The following is a 26,425-nucleotide window of genomic DNA, read 5'->3' as shown; positions in this document are numbered from 1 at the left end:
TGTCCAGTGTTCAGCAAGGGCCTGGCAGCTCGTCACGGCCCTTGGGGGCAGCCTCGTGTCCTCACATGTGGAAGTGCAGGGTCCCGGCAGGTGAGAGGCCCCCACTCCCCTGATCACGCTGCCGTGTCCCTGTCCCGGGGGCAAGGGGTCCCCCCTCCAGGGCCACCAGCCGTCACTGAGCAGGAGGAGGGCTCGCCGCTATGACACACAGTCTCACACGACCTTTTGTCCCACTTTTTTTTTTTTTAAATTAAAACAGCAATCAGGCAACTGCCCCAACCAATCAGGGACAGGACCCTGGACGGGCAGTCCTTTCTTCAAAAAAATATATTTTCTTTTTTTTTTTTTAAAACAATACCAAAAGCAAATCCACAGCCCGTCGAGCCGGTCCCCAAGGAGAGTGAGCTGGATGGCTCCCCTAGCACCTCTCTGAGCAGAGACCTTGGGCCCATCCCCCTAGACCCCAGCCTGAGCAGAGAGGGCAGGTCTTAGCCTGCTGGTCCCCTAGCAGGTGACAGAAAAGTGATCGGCTCCAAACCATGCAAGAAAAACCAGCCAAACCCACAAAGCGAAAGAAAAAAATCAAGAGGATAAATTAAAAAAATAAAAGTGAAACAACACCCCTAGAGGCGGCAGGCAGGGGCGAGGTGGCCCCGGTGCCCTTAGAGCCCTGTCTGCCAGTGCTGGGGTGAAGGCCTCGGTGGCTCTGGCATCTGCCTCATGGGGGCTCCAGGGGATTCACATGGCTCATCCCCCTACTGGGTCCCCCTACCGATGCCGGGACAGAGGTGTGGCCAGCCTGGGCCAAGTGTGCAAAGTCCATTCAGTCGAGAGATAAAAAAATATACAACTTGGGTGGCATCCAGGGCCGGGCCAAGGCAGCGGCCTGTACAAGGCACCACTGCCTTCTCTGTGAGGGGCGTCTGGCCCCCCCAAGTCCAGAGTCTCAGAGTCCTTGGAGCAGCAGGGGCAGAGGCACTGCAGGGCCCCGATGGTCTGGTTCTTTGGCACTTGGGACCAACAGCCTGTCAGGCAGGAGCAGCCCCCCGGACTTCTCCCGGGTGCCCAAGGCCAGGTTGGCAGTAGCTTATGGGTGTGGGCAAGCACTGCCGCAGCAGAGGGCTGCGGGGCGCCGCGGGGCCAGAGTGGGTCCAAGGCCCCGCCGCCTACGAGTCCTCTCCCAGGATCTCCTTCACAAAGGCAGCGATGTCGGTCTTCTTGGTTTTGTGCGAGGTGAAGAAAGGGTGTTCCTGATGGGGACAGAAGGCAGTCACCTTGGAGGGGGCGAGGTGGAGGTGCCCCCACATGCTCCTCCTGCCCAGCAAACTCCTAGTCATCCTTCCAGGACCTCTGCCCCGCAGAAGCCCTCCTGTTAGAGGCAGCGTTCGTGGCCTCCTCCTCAGCCCTCCCGCAGCCGCCCTCAACTCACTCTTCCCCGTGCACGCTAGGCCTCTGTCCCTCAGCGGGTAAATCCTTATTCACCCTTCTAGGCCCAGTTCCCCTGCAAAGCCTTCCCTGATGCCTCCAAAGAAAATGGTCCACCTGCCCCCCATTGCCCTTTGCCTCCCTCCCCAGGGCCTGGCATGGAGCGGGGAGGAGGGAGCCAGGGTACATGTGAGTGAATGAGTGACGGAGTTCCTAGGAGTGAATGCACAGGCAAGCCAGAGGAGCTGCCCACCGCTGTGCACAGGTGCAGCCCTCTCCCAGAGAGTCCCGCCCACACTCACCATCAGCTCCAGGTAGCTCATGCGTTCCGCAGGGTTCTTTCTCAGGCTAGGACAGAACAGGGCAGGCTGAGGGCAGGCTGGGGCCAGACTGGCAGGGAAGAAGTGAGTCCAGCCCATCCAGGCCAGCCAAGCCAGTCTGGGTTCAGCCCTGCCCGGGAAGCAAGGGGACACACATGCTCCTCGGGCTCAGGGAAGAAGGGGCTGGACTGTTCTGGGGGGCTTCCAAGGGCGGAGTGGGATCCATGGTGCAAACTACAGAGATTTGGACCAAGTTTCTTTGCCTCTTGGGGTGTCAGCTTTCTTGTCTCTATAGTGATCTAGGGAATTTGCAATGATCCCAATACCAAAATGCTACCATTAACAATCACATACTTGGTATCCTTAATCGGGATACCCCTACCACGGGTGTTGGGAGAAAATGACTCTGTCTGCCAGGCTCACTTGTCTCCAGTCTTTCTTATTTTCCAATAAAAGAAATAAAGGCTATGAATTTTCCTCTGCATATCTCTTTGGCCACAACACATAGATGTTGACATGTTATATTCTCATTGTCTTCACTTCTGACTAGTTCATAATTTTATTGTTTAAATCTCTCTCATAACCCAAGAGTGCATTAGAAGAATTTACTTTTAATTTGCATGTAGCTTTTTTCTCTTCAGTTATGGATTTCCTGTTCCAGGTAATTACAGTCAGAGAACATGGCCTATATGGCTTTGCCTTCTGCCTCTTCCCCTATTTCCTTTGTAATCTCAAACATAATTAATTTTTATAAGGATCCTGTGGGCATTCTTTAATTTGATACGAAGTTCTAAACATCAATGAAAGCAAATTTGTTATGCATTAAAATCCTCCATATGCTTTTTGTTTTCTTTTTCCATCTTCAGGATCTGTCCATTTCTAGAGGGACTATATTAAAATCTCCCCACTAGGACCATAGTTTGTCAAATTTTCCTTGTACTCAAACTATTTCTGCCTTACTTATTTTGATGCTATGTTGTTTGGGGGTTATTTGCTAAAGGAGGAGGAGACCAGGCCCAGGGAGGAGCTGGGATCTGGCCAGGACAGGGAGGGGTACTGACTGGGCTTGGGGAGGCCCAGAGGTCCGGGCAGGGCTGAGACTCACCACTGTGCAGTGAAGTCCACAAACTCGGGGGAGAAGCGGTCGGCTGGGAGCTGCGGGGACGGCTCCTCCACCACCTGCTTCAGCTGCTGGAACGGGGTCCCCCAGGACTCATAAGGAAACCGCAGGATGGCCATCTCGATCTGCAGTGGAAACAGCGGCACTGGGTCAGATGCACCCACACTCTGCACATGGAAGCAGGGCCTTCACAGATCCTGCCTGTCCTGGTCCAGCACCCAGAGCTGGATTGTGAGGCAGGTCAAGGGGCTGATAGGTGACATCATACCAAAGATGAAAGCCAAGGGGACACCAGTAGTTAGTTCTTCTGACCCAACCAGCAGCTATGGCTCATGGAGCAAATCCAACCCTGAGTTTTGACTGGCTTAGCTATCATCAGGTTTTCAAACAATCTGAATTCAGAAGATTGTACATGAAAACCCAGGTTTCAGCTAATCTGGAAAAATCAGAGGAGCTGGCAACCTGGGGATGCTTTCCCACAGGCCGCTGCCAGCAAAGGAACTCGGATAGGCAACCAGTTTCCCTTTCCTTTGCCACAGGCCACTCCCCACTCCCTAATGTCTCAACAATGACTTAAGCGTCTGCTGCCATTTATTTGGGCTGTTGTTATTACTGAAAGGGCAAACAGGAAATGAAATGACTCTCATGTGTTTGCAGAAGGAATGTTAGACTGTGAGGTCCGCCTTTGACCGTGAGTTTCATCTCCTGGACTGTGCAACAATCCACCAGACTCCATTAGGAAATGAAGTTTACAGGCCCCTCCTCCTCCACAGAGCCCCCACTGCCCAGCCATCAATATCTGTAAGGCCCATCTCCAAAGCCTCCCCCTCCAGGAAGCCTTCCGGCTCTGACCTCATCACTGTGTCTCCCTGACTCCCTGGGCACAAGGCTACCATGGCCTCATCTCTCCTACTAGACCCGGACCTCCCTGTGCCCTGGGTGCCTCACTTGCAGTTGGCAGGAGTCATCTGTGGGAAAGACTGACAGCTCGGGACTTCCCTGGTGGTGCAGTGGTTAGGAATCCGCCTGCCAATGCAGGGGACACGAATTCGAGCCCTGGTCCAGGAAGATCCCACATGCCGCAGAGCAACTAAGCCCGTGTGCCACAACTACTGAGCCGGCGCTCTAGAGCCCGCGAGCCACAACTACTGAGCCCATGCGCCACAACTACTGAAACCCGCGCACCTAGAGCCCGTGCTCTGCAACGAGAGAAGCCGCCACAATGAGAAGCCCGCACACTGAAACGAAAAGTAGAGCCCGCGAGCCACAACTACTGAGCCTGTAAGCCACAACTACTGAAGCCCTCGCACCTAGAGCCCATGCTCTACAACAAGAGAAGCCACCACAATGAGAAGCCCGCACACCAAAACGAAAACAGCCCCCGCTCGCCGCAACTAGAGAAAGCCCACACAGAGCAACGAAGACCCAATGCAGCCGTTAATTAATTAATTAATTAATTAATTAATTTAAAAAAAAAGACTGGCAGCTCACAGCAAACTCTGGGTTCCGATTTTGACTGCTGAGATGAAAACACAAATCAGGTCCACCCAGGCCCCTTTCCCTGATAAGTGATCACCATAATGAATAGAAGAGACCTCAGCTCAAGCAAACGCTTCTTGTTGGTGGTGACTGGCACCCAAACAGATCGCTAGTCATTGTGCTAAGAAAGCACCTTCCCGTTAGGCTAAAGGCCCCTTTCCAGCCAAGACACAAATGCATCACAAGACACAAATGCAAGACTCCAGGCCACAGATGGAGGTGGCACAGTGCGGTGGGTGTGGGTGTGACCCTGGATTCTCACAGGACAAAGTCAGCCTGCTTTTTTTCCTAGAGTGTCCAATGACTCCGACACACAGAAGTGAGGACCCTGCCTGGGCTGCAGCAAAGGACCACCAGAGTTTACAAGTAGGAAAACAGAGAAGTGTCCAAACCCTGGACCTCGCAATTCCTTTCCTGGTAATTTTTTCTAAAGAGCTCAAAAAAAGAAAAATACAAACAGCCTCTGGGCACAGAGATGCACAGTACGATGTCATCTGTGATAGTAAACGTCGACCGTCCACCGCCAGGGCTGAGTCTCACTGCGATCGTGAGGGCCACGTGTACAAGGAACTCACCTAATTTGGGGTTGACTGTGATTTCTCGACAAGCACCGTGAGCGCTGGGTAAAGTCCAATGGACGAGTCATCAGAGACGTCGAGAACTATGTAAAGCTGCCCCTCACCCCACGGCGGGCATAACGCACCTGCAGATGCTCCCCGTAAGACACCGTAATTTTTGATGATACAGTCTCTCCTCAGTTTGTGAAGCCAACCAACATTTCTGTCCCAGGCTAAACTATTTCACAGGCCCCGGAAGCTCGAGGACCTGGTACAGCCCCTCCCAAATAGCAAGGGAGCCCCAGGCAGTACCATGGTGATGCCGAGGCTCCAGACGTCGGACTTGACATTGTAGCCTTTCTGGTTCAGCTCCGGGTTGATCCTCTCAGGCTGTAAGAGGGACCAGAGCAGGGTCGCCCAGGCATCCTCAGCTGGGTCTGGCCTCCCCAACCCCAAACCGAGGGGCCAGGGCTCACCCACCCTACCTCCCCCGGGGCAAATGAGGAAGCTGAGGCCAGCGAGGGCCAGGGTCTCAAGGTGGAGGCCCGAGTCTTGCCACGCAGCTGCCCTGCCTGGGGGTCCCACCTTCGGGACACTGGGGGAGGGGTGGGACCCCGCAGGCCCCACCAGCCACCTCCCTGAGGTGAGACTTATTACCCAAATGGGCACCACGGGGCCAGTCAGAAAGGGGTGGAGAGGGCCGGGCAGCAGAGCCCTCTGCCCGCAACGGCAGGAAATTCGGGGTCTGGGGAGGCCTCATCCCTGATGGACACAGGACACGGCCGGGGTGGCCAAGCCCGGCTGTTTTCTCCTGGGGTGGCCCAGGAGCCACTCACGGCCATGTAGGGCTTGCAGCCGGCATCCATCGTCTTGGCCACGGAATCCACCAGGTAGCCACTGATCCCAAAGTCGCACATCTTCACGTGGCCCTCCTTGTTGATGAGGACGTTGGACGGCTTCACGTCTGCCAGGGGCAGGACATGCCTTTTAGCTCCTGGTTGTGGGGCCCCCACTGCCCAGGTCAGAGCTGGTGGCCACACAGCCAGGAGCCCCGGGCTCCAGCCACAGGTAGGGGAGGAAGTTAGGGCTCTGGGGCTTCGCCCGGGACCACGTCTTTGCAGCCAACCAGCCGGGACTGGGCCGCCACTTCCCAGCACAGCCTCTAGCTCTGCGGCCCACCCAGGCTCCAGGGGGACACATCATTGACAGTGTGGGCACTGGAAACCACCCCGTGTCCACCCAGAGGGGTCGGCAGATTTGCCCAGGAAGCGCAGGGCAGCAGCTAAAACACAGGAGATGGGTCTGCGGGAGAACCCAGAGCCCCAGGACTCGAGGTGGATGTGGAATGGGCTGGAGGGCACAGCAGGGACCGTCCAGCGAGCACACACACAGGACACACACGCATCTCTCCCGCCTTCTATGGGGACTTCTGTGTGGATACAGATGCACAGAAAAAGGACCGAAGGTTCCGTGACAACCTGCCCCTGAGTGGTCAAGGGGGATTGGCCTAATGAACTTGGTCTGGAAAAGCAGAGCACCCAGAACACAGACGAAGAGGCAGGACGTACACTGCCTGGGTGAGTCTCAGAATCATCGGGCCAAGCGGGAGGCTGAGACCAAGCAAAACCAACCCACTGCGGGAAAATCAGAGGAGTGTGGCTCCAGGGCGTGGGGGGCGGGGGGCGGGGGCGGGACTGAGCAGGACGGGCTGAGACCGTGCTGGGAGGGAGCGGGAGGCTGGAAACACCTTCACCTCGATGGGCGGGGCTCACACAGCGTAAACAACGATCACATCCACACACACCCCCTGCGTGTCTTGCAACACATAAACAACACATCAGAACAAGATGGCTCAGCCCCCCCAGGACAACGGTCCACCCCATCCGTGCTCTCAGCACCAGCGAAGGGAACTGGGACTGGGTCTGGGGGCTGAGGAGCATGGTTGGGAGGAGTGCACAGTGGGCCGGACCGGCCAACAGGCTCAGCTCCTGACCCAACAGGCACGTCAGAGCCGGCTGCCTCTGAGCCCCGGTGGTGCGGGCCCAGCAGGCCTGGGCAAGAGCGCATGTGCGGGCACCCAGGCCCCTCCCCGCCGGCCGGCCTGGGCACTGACCTCTGTGGATCACGGACAGCTTGCTGTGCAGGTGCTCCAGGGCCCTCACAATCTGGCATTTGGAACAGGAAGAGGGGGGAAGAGACCGGATGGCTGTGATTCCCGGTTGCATCAACAATGACAGAGCTGCAAGACACCCCACCCAGGGCCATCCGTCGCCCTCTCCCAGGTACACACCCAACCCTTCACTACCCTAGGCTCCCGCCCACATCCCAGCCTTTGCTGTGGGGTCCCAGCAACCTTGGTGCAGACGCACTCGGTTCCTGCATTGCTCTGAGTGGGCAAGGGTCTCAGGTGATATGCCCAGGACCCTGCAGAGTCCCAGACTTATGAGCCCCCAGGGTGCTGTCCCTTCCCCCTGCCAGGCTCCTGGTAGAACCCAGCCCTCTGCAGCCTCCCTGCTTCCTCTCCCTCCCTCAGCAGTCAGTGGGCTACATGCTCGGAGCCATTCCCCACAGGAATGACCCCAAAGATCCTGATTCAACGCCAGGGGGGATGTTCACACGTTCGCAGGTGCAGTCAGGAGGCAGGACCGCTGGTTCGCTGACTCCATTTCCCTTTCTGCTTTGTCTGCTGGGGTGCTCAAGCCCAGGGCTACCGCCCTGCCCTAGACACTTGCAAGCTCAGGAGGCGAGCACGGATGCGAACCCCTCCCCCGACACTGTGCCTCCGTGAGCTGCCCCAGAGCGACCTCGGCATGAGGGAGCTGTAAACACTAAGTCCTCTTTCGCGGCCTAGAAGCTCAGGAGCTGCACAGAAAGGCCCAGAGAGCCTGGCTCTGCGGAAGTTGCGCGGCTCCAGGAGCCCCGGTCTCCTCAGCAGGGAGGCTCTGGTCCAGGGTGGCGGCAGCTGGGCTCCGAGGGGCAGCCGCCCAGGTTCAGGGCCGCAGCTGGGGGCCACACTGGGAGCCCGACTCTGCCCAAGACAACACCATCGGGACCCCCACCCCAGCAGGGCCTGAGCCACTTACAGATACAGCGATTTCCCCAAGAATGTCCTCCGGGATCGTCATGTCCTTGTCCAGCACCTTCCGGTAGAACTTGTCCAGGGATGTGTCCATGAGCTCCATGCAGATCCACACGTCTCCCTGCACGTGGGCATCCGGAACTCAGCCATGCCCGCCCAGGACTGCCCGGCCCGGCGTCCCCCCGTGCCCACCTCCCCGGAGCCGGCCGGCGCCCCCGACACACGTCCACCCCTCAGCCTTTGCGGATGCCCCGACCTCCCAGCTCCTCCCCCTTCCCCCGAGGCGTGCCCACTCTGCTGGGCCCACACGGCAGCCTCCCCCCGCTGTCACCTCTGCTCTCCCCTATCTGACCCCTAATTCCACGGCAGGTTCCAGAGAGAAGTGACTGAGTCCCTCCAGTGGGGGCTTCTGGGACTCACCTGTGCCAGCTCAGCTCCATGCCCCAGCCCTGAGACCCCTCCTGCCTCAGCCCCATACCCGCCCCCGCCACCACCACCCCATGGCTCGTCCCAGCTCTGAACCTGGCAGACGGGTCCTTCCTCCACCAGGCCCCCACCGCCCACCCCTACCCAAGACAGCCTTCTGAGAAGGCCGGGTGCAGCACCCCCTGGGGTGCCCCCAAGCCCCTGGGCCCCTGCCAGCTCTGACCCGGCCTGTGGTGAGGCTGGAGTGTCTCCCCTGCCACGGCCTGGGCCTGGCTGAGCCCCCAGCCCCGGGCCCGCCCCCCGAGGGCCCACCTCTCTGAAGAGGGCCCCGTAGAAGGTGACGGTGTAGAAGCAGTCGACCGTGCGCATGTTCACGTCCAAGTCCATGAGCAGGCGTTTCTGCTCCTGCGAGTTCACGGTGGCCCGGATGCGCTGCGGGGCGAGGGCTGCGGTCAGGGGCTGGGAGGCAGGGCCGCGGCCCTCGGCGCCCCCGGCCCCGACAGCCCTGGGCTGGGGGCCCCGCTCACCTTCACGGCCATGATGGTGCCACTCTGGGCGTGCCGCACCTTCTCCACTACCCCGTAGGCGCCTCGGCCCAGCTCCGAGATGGTGACCAGGTCATCCGCCTCCACCTCAAAGTTCTCGGGGGACACAAAAGAGAGAGGGTTCACGGGGGCCAAGTCAGGCGCCAGTGGAGACGCTGGGGCAGCAGGAAGAGAGGACCGCCAGCCGGTCAGACCTGTGCTCAAATCTTGCCCCAACCACTTCTGCTGTGTGCCCTGGGGCAACTCACTTAACCTCTCTGAGCCTCCCCTCACCTTCTATAGAGCAGGCACAGCACCTACTTCCAAGGGCTGCTGCGAGGTGTCAGCAGGCCGGTCTGGGAAGTGCTCCCAGCGGCGTGGGGCCCTTGAGAGATGCTCCTTCCCTCCCGCCCCGCCCCACTCAGGTGGCCAGACTGAATCACTCACTCGGCACCTACTGCGCACAAGTCCCTGTTTCAGGCACCGGGGACACAGAGAGGACAACGGAAAGGCCTCGCCTCACAGGGAGCAGCCAAAAAAGGGAGCGCACAGGGGGACGAACAGGGCACCCTCGGCGTGTCCTGTGGTCGACACACGGGCCCCGAGCCGGGCTTCCCAAGCCATCAGGAAGCGCGAGTGAAATGCAGGCCCCCGGGCACTGGCCCTGAGGGCAGGGCCAGGGATCCGCGCGCTCAGCACCACTCCTCTGAGGCCGGGGAGCTCCACGCCGGCTCCGGCTCACCAGGGCCCCAGGAGGCAACCACCACCTCTGCCCCAGACGGGCCACTGGTCAGCAGCAGGGAGCCAGCGCTCCGCCCCAGCCCAGCTCCGTCCACCACCCACAGCCACCTCCCAGGGCCCGACGACACCTACCCTGTCCCCGATGGTGATGAAGGCCCGGGAGTCCAGGTTCCGGGGGGGCCTGCAGGGAGGAGCGGGGCCGTGAGCCCGGGGGGCACGCCCTCCTGAGCGGGCAGCCCAGCCTGGCGCACATCCTGCCCGGGAGCGCCCACCCCCCAGCCACCGAGCGTCTGCGGGGCAGCACGCGGTACAGCACGCGGACACGGCCGGGGCCTCGCCTTCCGTCCTCGACGGGAGAGCAGGGCCCTGAGCGGACATGCGAGGCCCGTGGCCCCCGCAGCTGCCCAGAGGAGGTGCTGCCCAGGCAGGGGCCTGGCTCTCAACGGCGGCCCCTTCGGGAGGCCGTCTGGGCGGCGCCGGGGGAAACCCGAGGCCAACTCACGTGGGGCTGGGCGCCGGCGGCTTGGACACGCAGGAGATTCGTAAATCCTTCTTCCTCCTGGACTTTCCTAAATGGGAGGGAGAGAAAGGAGCGTCCGCTCAGCCACTGCTCAGTCAGCGTCTCCCGGGACAGGCAGGGCCCCCAGGGGCCCGGCACAGACACAGACGCCGAGGGTCAGCGTGGTCGGCGCCGTGACGGGGCCCCGGGGCCTCCGGGAGCCCAGAGGACGTGCCCAGCCTGGGCTGGAGGGCCTGAGCCCCGCCGGTCCTCCTGCAACAGTCGCCCCACAGCCACCTGAGAAAAGTCGGCGCCTCCGAGGAGGACGCACCGTCACAGACCGGCCCCCACGGCCCCCATCAGGCCCCCGCGCTCCCACCCACGCAGAGTCCTATGTCCCAAGTTTCCCTGAAGGCCTGCATTGTGTCCTAACCCCTGAAAGCTGAAGTCCTAACCCCGGGTACCTCCGAGCATGACCCTATTTGGAGATTTACAGAGATGATCAGGTTAAAATGAGGTCATTAAGGTGAGGCCCTAATCCAACACAACAAGTGTCCTTAAAAAAGGGGAAATTTGGACACAGAGACAGACACGCATCAAGGGAAGACGGCCGTCTGCAGTCCCGGGGACGAGGCCGGGGCGGCTCCTCCCATCGTGGCCACAGCAGGACCAGCCCTGCAACACCTGGATGGGCTCCGGCCTCCAGACGGGGGACAGGAGGTTCCGGTGTTGAAGCCGCGCAGCGTGTGGGGCTCTGTCCCGCAGCCTGGGAAGGTAGCAGGGCCTCTACCCACCCCACCCCCATGCAGTGCTAACCTCGGTGGGGGGGGCACCCGCCTCTGAGCCTCGACGTCCCCACCCGTCATGCTGGAACGCAGACGTAGGCTGGGGGCCCTGCCGGCAGGCATCACATGCAACCCGGCCAGGGATGTCCACAGCCAGGCCCATGGGCCGGGACCCTGTGTGCAGGCACCCCGCCTCTCTCAGCCTCAGCTTCCCCAGAAGGGGCCCCGGGTGGACAAAGTACGAGGACAAGGACCACCTGCCAGGGCATCGGCCCCCGGCTCAGGTTGGAAAACGGGGGCAGGGCCAAGGGCAGGAAGGTGAGTCGGGAAAGGACCACATGTGCAGCCAGGTCTGCTGGTTCCACAGCCGGGGGTGTGCAGGGCAGGGCAGGACGTCCCCTGTGGAGTGAGGGCGCTGGACCGGCTGGGCTCCCACCGCCGCCAAGCCCGCCTGTGCCCGGGGCCGGCTCCCCAGCCCTCCCCACAGCCCTCCCCGCGGACAGGCGGCGAGACAGGGGTGCCTGTTCCCACAGCTACACCTGATGCTGTCGGCTTCCCCGCCCAGGCTCACGCCAGGCTGGGAGCGGGGGAGGTTCCTGGGGGCCCACCTTCCTGGGGAAGCGGGAAGTAAGCCCAGCAGGCCTGCAGGGGCCAAAGCAGGGCAGACCCAGGCCTGGAGGACGGACCCACGGCCTCATCTCACCCCTGCCCACTGCCCCGGGCACACTGCAGTGTCCCTGGGCCTCAGTATCCCCATCTGTGAGGAGCCCCACCCCCAGCTCTAGCCAACAGGGTGGGAGGTGAGAGGGGCCCGGTGGGGTCCACGTCCCACGGGAGGAGGACCACCCGAGGCGCGGGCAGGGCCAGCTCTGGCTGGGCCCACTCACCCTGGAGGCCGGAGCCTGCGCACATTCTCACCACGCAGCCCCAGGAAGCCCACTCCCACCCCACAGGGTGCTGGGTGGGCCTGAGTCCCGAGGCAACGCCTCCCTCACCCCTCACCCCCAGGGACTGACAAGAAGTGTCTCCTCTCCAAGCCTCTCTGGCCAGCTAAGAGCGCGACCCGGTGCCCGGCACACGGTCGGTGCTAAAGAGGAATCGGCATCGAGAGCGCTGGGCGGACCTGGGACTCGACCAGGACGTCCCGAAACCACCCAGAGCAGAAACGGTGCCCATGTGCCTCTCCTGCGGGCACGTCCTCCCGCCTCCCGCCCAAGGCCCCGTGCCTCGTGCCGCAGGGGTGCGCAGGGCACCAGGAGACCCTGTGCACACCCTCCTGAAGTCACCTCCGAGCCGGGTTCGGGTCAAGCCTCCAGCACACCCTGCTGTGCAGACTCAGCGCCTCGTCTGTGAATCCAGACAGGCCCGTGCGCTCGGGCCCAGCAGCGGGGGGGGCCCCGGCACCACTGTCCACGATAGGAGGGGTTCTCAGCGCCCCCGGGGAGACGAGGCCCGGGCCCAGCCGTCCTGAGGGCTGGGTGAACCACCAGGAAAAGGCCGGTGGGGGTGGGGTCCCAGCACCTACCCCAGGGTGGGTGACGTGGGCAGACACTTGCAGCCTCTCCATAGAAGCACCCCAGAGGCCCCCAGATGCCAGGCTTGAGGTGCATCCGTCTGTGCCCTGGCGGCCAGCAGGAGAGTCTCAGTCCTGGCCAAAGGCCCTGACCCAGGCGGCCCTGGGCCTGCAGCCGAGTCAGCGCTCCGAAGGCACAGTCCACAGCCCCAGAGCCGGGGCCCCCGCTCAGTGCACACCAGGCTCGGCTCTCGTGCAACCCTGTCGCCGAAAGCACAGGCTCTCTCTGCCACAAGGTCAAATCCCCTTTGCCCCTTACACGCTGGGTGATCTTGGGCAAGTGCCCACACCTCTCTGAGCCTCAGCGTTCTCGTCCATACAATGAGGACAAAAACAGCACCTCCTGTGAATTCCCTGCTGGCACAGTGGTTAAGACTCCACGCTCCCAATGCAGGGGGCCCGGGTTCAATCCCTGGTCAGGGAACTAAGATCCCACATTCATGCCACAACTAAGAGTTCGCATGCCACAACTAAGCAGCCTGCTGCTGCAACTAAGGAGCCTGCGTGCCACAACTAAGACCCAGCACAACCAAATTTAAAAACAAAAACAAAAACCAGCACCTCCCTGTAGAGTTATCAGATAAAGCACTTAGAACAGCGCTCAGCCTGCATCGAGCTACTTCACCACCTCTGAACCCCCAGGGGCCTGTCCAGGACCTGACCGGCGCCACCGCCTGCCCCCAGCACTGTGCCAGCTGCCCAGTCATGCCCTCGTGTGTGGAGAGATTTCATCCCGTTTTACAGACGAGGCAAGGTGGCTGGTTGTCAGAGGCCAGGGTGGGGGGTCTCCCTCCAAAGTCCTTTCGCCCATGAGAGAGGCAACCTGCCACTCACACACGGGCCCTTCCCATCTCCTCCAGACGCCCCGACAACCCTGGAGGAGGAGCTCTTAGCCTCATTTTACTGGGGGAAACCGAGGCTCGGAGGTGGAGTCACTGCACGTTAGTCAAGGGTCTGGCCAGGAGTCACACCTGGAGACCCCAACAGGCCAGGCCAGCGGCTCACAGCACCCCTCCGGCAGGGAGGAGGGGACAGGCCTGCCGCGCCCCCCCCAAGGGAAGCCAGCACATTCCACACGCCAAGAGGAAAACAGAAAAGCCGGGGCTTCAGTTCCTGAGGCCACTTCTGTGCTGCCCCCGGATCAGACTAAGTCACCACCAGGCCCCAAGGTGGCGCAGGGGTCCACGGCGTGTGGAGGCCACAGGCCAGGCCAAAGGAAGCCCAGCTCTGCAGCCTGGCTGGAGCCCAGCACAGCGCCCTCCTGCCCGCACCTCTACTTCTCACCCGCTCGGAGGTGCACCTGCCGCCCTAAAAGGCAAGGCCGAGGGTCTGGCACACAGCAGGTGGCCCTCTAACGGCCCCCAAGCGGACACCACAGTGACCATCAGCGCCTCTGCACAGGTGAAAAAATCCGTCCTCAGTAATGAGAAATGTGGGTGGCTTTTATTCTTGACTTGATGCTATTTTGTAACCAGAAAATAAAACATTTTAAGTTAAAAGGTAACAATACACGTGGGGGTCTCTGGGGCTCACAGCCGCAGGCCCTCCTGCACCTTCTCTGCTCTCAGCCCCCTTTCCACCTTTCTTGGGCTCAGCCTGCACACCCACGGCCCGCCCTGGGCTTTGGGAACGTCCCCCTGACAAGCCTCAGTCTCCCTGCCTTTGGCTGCAGCGGTGGGGGGGGGGGGGGGGGAGGGGAAGAGGGCGAGGACCCCCTGCCTGTCAGGGTCCCCAGGCCTACGTCTAGGGTGACACAACTGGGTCTGCGGGGCGGCCAGAAACAGGCTGCCGGCCCCTCCCACCGTCTACCGGAGCCGTCAGCGCCGGGCCGGGGCTGCCCAGGTGCAGGCCACTGTGGCGACTGTCACCACGACAAACAGACTTTGTGGGCTGCCCCCGGCAAAGCACGACGAGCCCGCCAGCCTCGGCTTGCGGGGCTCCCGGTGCAGGAGGGCACAGTACCGGGTGTCTGTGTCCTCGTCGGCTCCGGCCTTCCAGGGGAGCCACAGGAGGCAACGAGGACTCCAGCCATGACCTGAATGAGCCACCGTTGTTCCCAGCTCAGGGCCTTTGCCGGGTCTGTTCCCTCTGCCTAGAACGCCCTTCCCTGCAACTCTGTCCCAGCTGATGCGTGAGCCTCAGCTCCTGCCTGTTCAGAGAGGCCCTCCCGGTCGTGCAGCTAAGCGCCCTTGTTAACTGGCTCTCCCGTGTCCAGCCGGCTCCTCACAAGCCACGGCCCTGTAGTTACATCTCAGAGGCAGCTCTGACTCGAGCCAGGAAGCCCGGGCTCGAACCGCAAGGCTGCCGCTTCCCAGCTGGGTGCCCTCAGGCAAACGACTTCACCTCTCTGGTCATCACGGCCTCAGCTGTGACGTGGGGACAACGGACTGACCTCGCATGGGTATCAGCGCATCCAGTGCGGGCCAGTGCCCTGCCTTAGTGGTCCTGGCGCGAGGAAGATTAGACTGAGCCATCTGGAAACGCGTGGGACCCAAGCTAACACCGGGCCTGCAGCCCAGACGGCCACTCTGTCAACACCCTCAGCAGCCCCGGAAGTGTCTTCACGGGTCTGCTGCACCAAGAGGGTCAGAGAGGAGGCGCCAGGCGAGGTCACAGTGAGCATCTGGTGGGGAGCAGACCCTGAGTGGGGCCTGGGGAGATTCCAACAAACCGGCTGTGCCCGGCTCTCAGGCTCCGTCCGGGGGGGTGGGGCGCAGGGCCGACAACCCCGCACCACGGACCCCGCCGGGCCTCGCTCACACGGGAGCCGCACACCCCGCCACGTTCTGTCTCATCCGCGGCCTCCCCGACAAAAGCAACTCCGGCTCCCACTTTGTTATTCCCGCCTCCTACTTTTGGATATTTGGGGTGCTTCTCGTGCTTTCCAATCCTGCTGGAGATGTCCTGGGTCCCCCGGGTCCGTGCCCATCAGGTAAGGCAGCGCGTGCCACCACGGAGGTGTCGGAGGCCAGATGTCCGAGGACGCCCCCGCCCCCGCCTGGCCCTGCCCCCAGCTGGCCACCTCTATCCTGTGGGGGTCCCACAGAGAGAGACCAACTAGGCCAACCCACTCCCACTGCTCAGGTGGGCAAACTGAGGCCCCGAGAAGGGAAGGCTTTCGGGGGGGCAGCAGATTCACCTGCACAGTCAATGTCTATCGCCAAGCCAAGCCAAGGCCCACCCCCACCCCCTGATATCATGACCCCCCCGTTACCGCTCTGCGGGCGTGTCCGGGCGAGGACACGGAGAGGCAGGCACAGCAGGGACGCCCCCTCACCTTCACACCGGCTCCCCAGCTCTGCAGTGGCCTCTCCCCAGGGTCCTGCAGAGGGGAGGGCGCTCCGTTTCCCGGGAGCCTCCACGGGCCGGGCCCGCACCCGCCACGGTGCCCTTAGCACCAAGCCCACAGGGGAGTGACAGGCGGGGCGGGGGGCTGCTCAACCCAGCAGCCCTGCCCTGTGCCCCCCCAGCGGCACAGTGGCCCCTGGGCCAGGCCCTGGTCTCAGAGGCCTTCGGCATCCCTCGTCCCCCCCACCTCCAGGGCCCTTCTCATCTGCAGAGCCCGTGGGGAGGGTCCCGAGCCCACCCAGCTCACAGCACCCGCCCCTTCAGCAGTGAGCGGACAGGGCCCTGCCCTCCCAGGACCGCCCTCTAACCGCAGCCACGTGGCAAAGCCTGAAGACACTCTGCTTGTCACAGCTTGGGGTGCTACTGGTACCTGGTGGGTAGAGGCCAGAGGCGCTGCCCCACAAGCCAGAACGATCCGGCCCTAGACGCCCGGGGCCGGGGAGAGACAGGGCCACAGACAAAGCCAGCTAGCAGACAAAGCCCGGGTACACACCGTTCACGTAGATTTCCACAGCGCTAAGTGCTCTGAAGAAAAAGGAAGCAGAGGACCCTGCGGAGGGGAGATCCGAGCTGAGGCGGACGGGGAAGAGGAGGCAACCTGGGAAGCTCTGCAGCAGGGGAATCCAGGCAGGGGGCTCGGGCTGGAAGTGCCCACGGGTTCCCCCAGCAAGGGTCCCACCACACTATCCGGGTCTGCGCAGGGCAACTCGGGACGGGACGAGCTGGGCGGGAGTCAGAGGGGATGGGGTGGGCCAGAGGCCCAGACCCAGGTGCACAGAAGAACAAAGAGGGCAGGAAACATTCTCCAGCCCCCGCGCCCAGAGCGGTCTCGCGCAGGCCTCCCACCCAGGCCTCAGCAGCCGCTGACCGCCAACACCGAGGAAGCACCGACTTACTGGAGGCACAGCAATGCCCCTTGGCCCCCTTTTTACTCCCCGGTGGTACCCAAACACCTCCGCTGACATTCGAGGCCCTTCACTTGTCCCTTCGTGCCCACTGGCTCGTGCAAACCTTAAGACGAACCCTCGAAGCTGCCCAGTGACGCAGACGAGGAAACTCAGGGCTGTGGTACAGCTGCGCGGTCCGAGCACTGCACCACTTGGGCTTACGTTCACTTGAAGCAACAGTAATAACAGCCGCAGACACTCAGACACGCTAACCCTGAGGCCCCGTACTTGGTGCTGCCACGTGTTAACACGCTGACTCCTCCACGTAGGTCCCGGTATCACCCCCGCAGTGCAGCTCCTGATCGCCAGCCAGCTCTAGCCTTTCCCCCAACAGCGCTACACACCGGTGCTGGTGCCACAGACCATGGTGTGGACACTGGCCCGGGGCTCCTGCAGGCCGGGGAGCTTAACTACACCACACGTACGTTAGGGCCTGATTTAAAACAGTAATACAGAAATGACGTGCACACGCGTCAGGACGGTTGTCAGGGAGAGGCAGCGCCGCAGGGCTGCGGGGGCACAGCAAGGTGAGACTTCTTCAGCTGGGTATCGGGTGTACAGAATTCACTTTTCTTTGTTCTTTAAAACGTAGAGGTGCGTTCTACATATCCTTCCGCTGTCTGCCCTGACAGGGCAGAAGGGCCAGTGCAGAGCGGCCAGGGCGAGCACCGGGGGAGAGGGCCGACTGGACACGGCCTCCCAGGGAAGCCAGGGCAGCCCCTGGGTGCCAGCTCAGCCTGCAAGGACACCCCAGAGAGGACCTCAGGACAGGGGGAGGGTGACAGGGACCTGTGCCCAGGACTGGGGGGATGGGGCAGGGGGAAGCCCTGTCAGGGTGAGCCTGGTGACCCCCTCTGGGGTGGGACGTGGGCCCAAGCGTGGTGTCTGAGCTGCAGAGGGGCTGCCTCCCAGCCCTGCCTGCTCTTCACGCCCTTTATACGAGGCTTCGGGGGGCTTCCCACGGCCACTGCTGGGGAAGCAGGCCGGACCACAGGGGCCACACCGAGAGGCCCGGCCAGTCCCGGGAGGGCGATGAGCCCCAGCATGGGGAGCTGAGCTCAGGGAGGCCCGCCCCGTCGCCGCACCCGGCTGGGACGGGGCCCTGCGGGGCGTTCTTCTTCTGGGACCCAACAGTGACCCCTCCCAGGACGCGGACGATGCTCCCCACAGCGGCCTAGGCCCCGCCCAGCTGCTCCCACTCAGCTCAGCCCTGCCGCCCACCGACCCGGAGGCCTCGGAGCTGGACCCTCAGAACCACCTCCCCCGCGGCCTCCTTCCGCTCCACGGTTGGGGCGCTCTCCGCCCAGCCCTGCGCTCCTGCAGCAGGTGCCCTGCCTGGCCCTGACGGAGCTCCACCCACTGAGGGGCTGGCCTAGGAGGCTCCCACCCTCCCAACTCCCGGTCCCACACGCCCCCATGCTGCAGGGGACGCGGATGTGCAGGCCGAGGCAGGCACGCCGTCCTCTCCGTTCCCCGTGGGCAGAGGGCAGTCTCGCTGTTCCCAGGACCTGACACTTAGCAAGAGTGGAATGAGGCTGTCTACACCTGTCCTCGTGGCTGCCGGCAAGACGGCACGCAGGGTTCCCACTCCCATTTTGCAGGTGAAGAAACCGAGGCCTCACATCCAAGAGCCGGGCAGTGCCAGGGGACTGAAAGCATTTACAGCAGGCAGCGGACGTCCAATGTCACAGCGAAGGGGCTGAGCTGGGATCTGACAGCAGAGTCTTCACCTCTGCACAGCCCTGTCTCCTGGGAGCCCAGGGGACCCCGCCCCACCTCTGCTCCTCGGCCTCCCGCGGCCCCCGGGAGCACATCGGAGCCGGAGGCGGCCCTAGGCCAAGGGCGGTAAACAGCCGCCGTCACCTGCTCCCGCTCCTGCTCCCTGAACAGAGGAAGCAGGGCCCTTGCCTAACAGAGGAAGTTCCTGCGGGGATGGGCGCAGGGCCAGGAGGGGGCTCCGGGCTCCATCCCAGGTCCAGGAGGGGGGCCACCTCCGTGCCCAGCTCCGGGCCACAGGCCGCCCGAGAGGTGGGGACTCCCAGCCCCCTCCCGCCCACCAGCGGCCAGGCACTGGCCCTTTAAGCTGCAGCCAGCCGGCTGGCGTGCCCCACGGGTGAGTCAGCGCCCAGTGCCCGCTGACTCACGCCGGAAGCCTTCCGCTGCCCCGGCCCTCTCCCCACACAAGCGACTGAGAACTTTGCTCCCTTCAGGCCCTGAGCCACAGGTTGGCGGATAGTTTCCTGTGCGTCACGCCAGGGGTGGGGAAGTCCCCAAGTGCCACCTTCCAATCTTTCCGAGAGCCGGGACAGGAGGGGACAGGTCAGGGGAGGGCAGCTGCACAGCAGGAAGGGCCGGGACACGGGGCTCCTGCAGCCTCAGTGTCCCCGTCAGGCATCCAGGAGCCACTTGAGGATCAACCAGGAAGTGCCCACGGGGGCAGCACTCACGGGGCAGTGGGGGCACCCCAAGGACAAACGTGGCCGGAGGCAGCAGACCCAGACTGTGCCGACCAAACGCGCCCCTGCCCTCTGGCCGCAGCTGCCCTCGGCCTCTGATCCCAGGCAGAGATGGCATGTGGGCGAGGAAGCGGGGAAAACAGCAGGGCTGTAGGGCCCGGAGCCTCGCGCACTCCCGGAAAACTCCCAAGGGCTGTGGCATGGAGGACGGGGCAGGGCACCCCTGCAGGGCAGGAAGCTTAGAGGTGAAGCTCCCTAAGGTCAAGTGCCAACCACATCCTGCTTGGTCCAAATTCCTCGAGAAGGTGGCGAGAAGGACAACACTGTGGCCTGTGCCCAGGACACGGAGGGCTGGGTCAAGCCACTCCTCCCCTCTGACCTCAGTTTTGTCACCTGACAAATGGGCCGGACCGCAGTGAGTATGAAATGTGCCAGCTGTAAAGGGCTCTGCACACAGGAGACATCATCTCTGCTCAGTCCGTCCTCCAGGTCAGGCATGGGCTAGAGGAGATGCCTCAGAACAGAGGTGTGATGCGGGAGGAGGGAGTATCCCACCAGCTCAGCCCAAGCACCCATCACAGAAATGGGACACAGAGGAGCACTGAGCACTAGAACAGCAGCTCCATCTGTCACAGCCGTGTGACCTCAAGCAAGGCAATGAGCGCCTCTGAGCCTCAGCTTCCTCGTCTGTGAATGGGGCTGTGAGCAATAAATGGGCTAGCGCATGGCACATGGAAAAACCTTGGTAAGTGGGAGCTCTTGGGATTTCTGGCAAGAGGTCATTGTGGCTTCCCCACCACATGCTGCCACAGACCCCAAAGAGGCTGACAGCGTCCCCACCCAACATCATCTGTTACCTGGACCCACAGACTGGAAATGCATCCTGGCCCTCTCTCTGCAGAGAGGCTCAGAGAAGGCAATGCCAGGACTCAGGTCACACAGCATATGAGTGTTTCCCCAAAGTGCTTTACTCCTTCACACCCATGACCCTTCTCCCTTCCCAACCCTGCAACTGTAATTTTTATTTTGATGAGGCATTCCCTGCCTGGAAGAGCTCAAGGGCCTTCAAAAACAAACACTGCTTCCAACCTCTTTTTTCCACCCATGAAAACACTGTGGCCCAGAGAGGTTGATGGACCTGCCCGAGGTCTCACAGCACTGGCCAGGCCAGGCCTACACCTGGAGCTGGGGAAAAGAAGTGTCTGATTTCCCGGTTCCCAAGCTCCACGAGGTCTGCGCAGTCCAAGTCCCTCCCCAGCCGTCTTCCCCCTCGAGTGCCTCCTGGGTTACTCACAGTGGTTGGGCAACGGTCAGGGATCCGGCCTCCCACTTATGTAAGACATAATTACCCTGCCCACCCGGCCGGCTGGGCTCTGGCCCCAGCCACAGCAGCCGCCAGGAGCAGGGGCAGCGAAGGACCCACACCCTCCCCGGGACCCCACAAGCCCTCCAGCTGCCTGGGCTCCCCCCCACCGCAGAGAAAAAGAGGCAGAGGCAACCCCTGATTAGGGGCCCCCTAAGTGCCAGCTGCTACCTTTCTCCCCCTCACTCTGCAGCTACAGCCCAACAGAGGCAAGGCCTGGATCCCACATGGCTGAGGCCTTTCCAGCAAGAATGGTAACAGTAATAAAACGGAGCAAGTGCCCCTTCCCCAGCACCTCTGGGCTCTTCATCTCATCACCCGCACTTGCCTAGAGCTCTTTAGTACTCACCGTCTCACATCCTACGCCAGGAGTCCACGGAAGGTAGGTGTGATAAGGGAAACCGAGGCCCAGAGACAGCAAGCTAGGGAGCCGCGGGCAGCCCATTCACTACGGCTGCGTCCGGTTTGGAACTCTCTCACCCAGCCCAGCCCGCTGAGACTCCGACATGCCAAAAACACCCTTTCCTCTTCCTGCCAAAAAAATCCCCCTTTCGCCCTCCAAGTCTCATCCTCCCCCTCTGCATGACAAACCCTGCTGCCGCAGCCGCCACCTCACAAACATTTCCAGGAAGGCCGGCTGCCTGGAGAAAACAAGAGCGAGCCCATCGCACGGCCAGCACCCACCGGGCAGACAGCCCAGGACCCACAGGCAGCGTCGGAGGTGAGCACCGCCCCCCCCCGCCCGCCCCCGTGCACAGAGAAGCTTGCAAGTCCAGATGAGGGAGCCGATGGAGAGGCTATGCAGTAGGGTGGGGTGGGAGGCCAAGAGAGGTTCTCCGGAAGACAGGGCTGCAGACAGAGCTGCAGGACGGGGTGCAGCCGCCAGGGATGGGGCAATGTGGGACCTAGGAGGGTGGAGAGCCTTGGGGGAGAGGACGGGGAGTTCTGAGCTGGACCGTAGCCAGGGCAGCCACACGGGAGGGGGCGTTTACAGAGAGATCCGCAGCAGGGGAGCACCACTGGGGGCCCAGACTGGATACAGCCCTGGGACCCGGGAGTGGAAGGGGGCTGGGTGCAAGATCAGAGTGAATCCCGCCTGGGTCCAGCTGAGAGACCCAGACTGGGAGAGTTCCTGTCCAAGGTGCAGTTAAGGCCCAAAGGGGGAGGTCCAAGCAAGGTTCCTGACCTGGAGCGGGGTGATCAGAACGAGACCCTCTCCCGACTTCGGGCCTGGGTGCAGCCCCAAGGCCTAAGCTGGGGTCCGGCTGGGCCCGGGACCTAAGGGAGGCGTTCCGGGCAGGGGAGCTGCCCGGGTGCGGGCCGGGCCGGGGGACCGCGCAGAGGTCGGGGCCGGGGGACCGCGCAGAGGTCGGGTCCGCAGCCCGGGCGTTCCTACCTTTGGACGCGGGCACCCCGGCGGGCTGGCTCGCGGCAGGAGATTCCATGGTGCAGGCGGGTCGGGGCGGCGGCGGGACTAGTCCAGGGGGCGGCGAGCTCGGCCCGGGCGGAGCACGCTCATGGCTGCGGGCGGGCGGCCCGGGCGGCTAGCAGGGCGTCGGCTGGTACGCGTCCGCGGCGGGCGGCGGCGGGGCCAGACTGGGCAGTGCGACTGGGGCCCCGGCCGGACGGCGCCGACGCAGGCCCCGCCCCGCGCACCCATTGGCCCGCCGGTCTCCGGGCCCGGCCCCTGCCTATCAACCGCCGGCCGGGGCCTGCCCGTCAAGCTCAAGCCTCGCCCTCCATTGGCCCGGGGTACGGCTCCTCCCACCGCCTGTCAAGCCCGCCCACCACCGGGAAACCCGTCAGGCCCCGCCCCCCCAGGCCTCGGCGGGTCCCTCCCGCAGCCTGTCCGGACGCAAGCCCCGCCCACCCCCGGGCCCCGCCTCGCGCGCGCTGGCTCCCGTGCGCAGAAACCGCGGGTACCCCTGGCCCGCCCAGCTGCGGCCCCGGGGAGCGGGAAGGCGGGTGCTGCGGGGGCCAAAGTGCGCCCCCCGGGTGGGGCCAGCGTCAGATCCCGCTTCGACTACTTCCTAGCGGGGCTGACGTGGGCAACTCAGGTCACCCCGGAGCTTGTTTTCGCGTCCGCGCCTCCGGTCGCAGCTGGTGGAAAGGGACCTGGGCTACCGCGGACACTCAGGAGGTGTTTGTTGACTATTCAGTCCGGACGGGCCAGCCCTCCCTTCTGCTCCCACGTGGAGCCTTGGAGGATTTCAGGAGCCACTGACCAATCTGGCAGTGGGACCAGGTCACTAGGATGGACAGCCTAGCAAAGGTCACGGGGTCAGTCCCTCGCTTCACGCGGGCGTGAGTGTGTGACCTGCCAGGAGCCTCACATGAGGGAAGCAGGTTCCACCACCTGCTGGAAAGGCTTGGAGCTCTCTCACTTGTAAGATGGGGTGACAGCCGGGCCTATCCACACCGTGATGGGGGGGCCAGATGAGATAAGGGGAGGCCTGCTAATTGTCATTATTTCCTCCTGCGTCCCCAGGCAGTGGGAGGAAAGGCATGAGCTATGAACTCAGCAGGTTACAGGTTCAAATGCCAACCCTGCCACTCAGAGACGTCCTGAGCCGCTCCGTGCCTGTTGACGTACCTGTGCCACGGGGACAGGGCGCCCTCTCTGAAATCGGTTCACAAGTGCAAGCTTGGAAGTGCCTGGCTTAGGTCCTGGCACTCACTAGGTGCCCAGCAAATGTTTCTAAAATTCCTACAGGAAGCTGACCCGGCCTCACCGCACCTGGGTGTCTGGAGTGGCCCAGGGCGCTCGGTCCAAAATGGGTCCTGCTGCTTATCTATCTGCAAAATGGGCACCAGCAGCAGATACCTCCCTAGTGGGACTGCAGGCCTGGTCTGGTGGGTTTTCTGGGTTCAGGCCCCTGCCAACCACTCGGACTCCTGCTCCTCCCGTGCTCCCCGTCGCCCCCTCCACTCCATGCCATATGCAAGGGTTCTCAGTGCCGCCCCTTGTACACGCCAATACCGGTCCTGCCTCACGGCCTGTGCCTCTGCTGTTCCCTCTGCCTGAAACATCTTCCTCCCCCACCCTCCCACCGTGGCTGCTGGGGCTGGTCCCTTTCATCCTGCAGGCCTCCTCTTAAATGAACTCCCCTAAGAGGCTTTCCGGCCATACCCCCAAATCAGTTGTAATTCTCTGCACAGCATTCGTGCCACCAGTGCCTTTCCTATTTCCTCTGCTTTTAATCTGACTCTTAATCTGGACCGTCAGTGCCTCCTGGGCAGGAATCTGGCCAACTCACTCCCTGAGGGGCATTCCTGATGCACAGCCCAGGGCCTGGCACATAGTAGGCCAGGAAAAATGCTTGAGGAATGAGCAAAGGACAGACAGAAAGCATGCCACAGACATTGGAAGCAACTCTAGTCCCATGCTGGCCTGCTCCTATGACTCAGACGAGGCCCTGCCGTTGGAGGAGGTGACGGTTAGTCAGGGAGCCTGACAGACAGCCCAAGAATCACAGAACTCCATGTGGGCTGCTATAAATAGATGCATGAGCAAGAGTCCCAGGACGGTGCCAGGCTCCACCTGCGTGAGGTCGGGAAGGCTCCTCAGAGGAGGTGACTTTGAGACTGGACCTTTAAGGACCAGTAAGAGCTCGTGAGCTCGTCAGGCAGAGAAGCGAGAAACAGTCTCCCTGTAGAGGGTTGGTGTTGTGCAAGGGGCCCCGTGTGAGGGCCCGGCGGGGAGGCAGGGCTCCGTCGGCCCTTCCTCGCTTGTTGCAGCTCCATGACCACTCAGAAACCAGAAGGGACATTGGACAGGGTCCCTGTAACAAGCTGCTTCTTGCCCTGACTCCTAGAAGATAAGTCCCCAACACCCTTCGTGGACTCAGGGAAAGGGGTGTGGTCAGATCAGGATCTGGGTGTGAGCTGAGGTGGGCGGGGCCTGGGGTTACGGAGGGCTGGAGAGAGGATGTCGGCGCCCGGGATGGCGGGAGCTCATCCCTTCATTCACTCGACAGCTCCGTAGTGAGCACTGACTGTGTGCCTGGCGCTGAGGGCACGACGTTGAAGAGACGGACACAAGGCCCTGCCCTCGGGGGGGTGACTGGTGGACGAAACACACAAGCGAAATGCCCGAATTAAATTATAGTCGCCGGAGGATCTGCTACCGGGAAAGGAGGGAAGGGGACTGGCGTGCGTCTGAGGGTGGGGCTGTAATTTTAAAGAGGGAGGACAAGCCTCACCAGCAGGTGACATGCAAGCAAAGACCTGAGCAGGTGAGGGAGGTGTCATGAGGGTGGGGGGAAGAGCACTCCAGGGGGAGGAAACAGCGTGTGCAAAGGCCTTGAGGTGGGCGGCTGGTGGGGGAGGAACAGGCGGGAGCAGCGGGGGATGAGGGCCCTGCTCTCACCTATGTGCACCCCTGCCCGTGCTCACTCACGCCCTCGCCCCCACCCCCCAGCTCACACCCAAGTTCACACACCCCAGATGCACATGCACACGCTCGTGAGCACGGCGGGGTGCACAAGCATGGACCTGCCCGCGGAGCGGCCACGCAGGCTCAGGCACGTGCACAGATACCACACACACACACACACACACACACACACACACACACACACACACGGCCCTGACTCCGCAAGGGCCCCCTCAGCTTGCGCCCACAGTGCCCTCTGGTGGCCAGCCCTGGCATGGCGGCTGGACGTGAGCTGGTCACTACGGAGCCCTGGGCACTTCCGGGACCTCGTCTGCTCCCCCTCCCCCTCCCCGTGCTTCCTGCCCCCAGTTCCTCCACAGCAGCCAGAGGGCCTTCCAGAACACGGCCGGCCAAGCTCAAACCCTGCTGAGGTCACTCAGCGGAGAACCTCCCCAGGCTCTCCCCAATCCAGCGACTCCCAACCCCAGCTCTCCTCCCTGAACCTTTCTTTGCAAAGGCTGTTCCCTCAGCTTGGAATGCCCTTCCCTGCCTTCTCCACCTGACTCATTCCTACCCCTCAAGGCCCACTTCTGAAACATGGAGGGGAGGCTCTCCCTGACACTGCCCCCAGGGACCCCATCTCTGCCAGCGGCGGAAACCCCACCTGCGTCTCCTGCAGAATCAAGCTGCTCCGAGGCAGGGGCTGAGTTCTTTCTGGCCCAGCATCAGGCCGGCTGGAGGTGGTGCTTTAGTGCAGTAAGTAATTGTCCTTGAGCTTGGAGGGAGGTGGGAGCCTCCCTCAGGGTCAGGCCCTGACATTGCAGTTTACAAAGAAGGAAACCTCAAGGGAGGGCGGGAGCTCACCTGCTCTATCTAAGCCGCCATCAGTCTTGAATATCAAAGGGTGAATTCACACCAGTTAGGTGGCTCCAGGAGCAAAACAGCAAGTGCCATTGTTAGAGCACCTACTATGCGCTAGTCCCTTGAAGCTCATGGTTCTGTGGACTCACTATAATCAAGCTGCATGGGGGCCGTGACTTTGCTCCGGTCACCGCAGTGTCCCCACACACTGCAGGTGTGCAGTGAACAGCTGTGGAAAGGAGGAAGGCTCACAGTACTGCAGCAAGGGGCAGCTGTTATCGTCATCCCAGTGGAATAGCTGAGAAGCGGAGGCTCGGAGAGGGGCTGAAGGCTGCTGGCAATGGCAGAGCTGTTGCTGGAACGGTCAGATGGAGACAGAGTTTTCCCTGCGCAAGCTTCCATTAATTAAAGTAGTTTGCGACAGCCTCCTTCTGGGCAAATCACATCGCCCTTGAACTCCCTCCACCGCTTTCTGGGAAGATGCCAA

General features: G+C 62.3%; 1 protein-coding gene across 2 annotated transcripts; it reads right to left on the bottom strand.

Annotated features, from left to right (window-relative positions):
* Positions 1–223: 223 nt before the first annotated feature.
* On the bottom strand, positions 224–22,320 carry MAP2K3 (mitogen-activated protein kinase kinase 3). Of its 2 annotated transcripts, none has more exons than XM_082373644.1 (12): positions 22,099–22,320; positions 10,234–10,300; positions 9,864–9,912; positions 8,994–9,107; positions 8,779–8,898; positions 8,045–8,161; positions 7,075–7,126; positions 5,798–5,925; positions 5,274–5,351; positions 2,851–2,990; positions 1,728–1,815; positions 224–1,250 (listed from the first exon to the last, which is right to left on the bottom strand). In XM_082373644.1, exons 1-12 carry the CDS (start codon positions 22,145–22,147, stop codon positions 1,167–1,169), a joined length of 1,086 nt encoding a protein of 361 aa, XP_082229770.1. In that variant the 5' UTR covers positions 22,148–22,320; the 3' UTR covers positions 224–1,166. The 2 variants fall into 2 exon arrangements, with proteins under 2 accessions (XP_082229770.1, XP_082229771.1); XM_082373645.1 differs by having other exon boundaries at positions 1,728–1,773; positions 22,099–22,319.
* Between the last annotated feature and the right edge of the window lie 4,105 nt (positions 22,321–26,425).

Source organism: Balaenoptera borealis (assembly GCF_965194805.1).
Source record: "Balaenoptera borealis genome assembly, chromosome: 20".
In the NCBI taxonomy this organism is placed as follows: domain Eukaryota; kingdom Metazoa; phylum Chordata; class Mammalia; order Artiodactyla; family Balaenopteridae; genus Balaenoptera; species Balaenoptera borealis.
The sequence above is the reverse complement of the archived record's forward strand: the minus strand, read 5'-3'. Positions and strand labels throughout refer to the sequence as shown.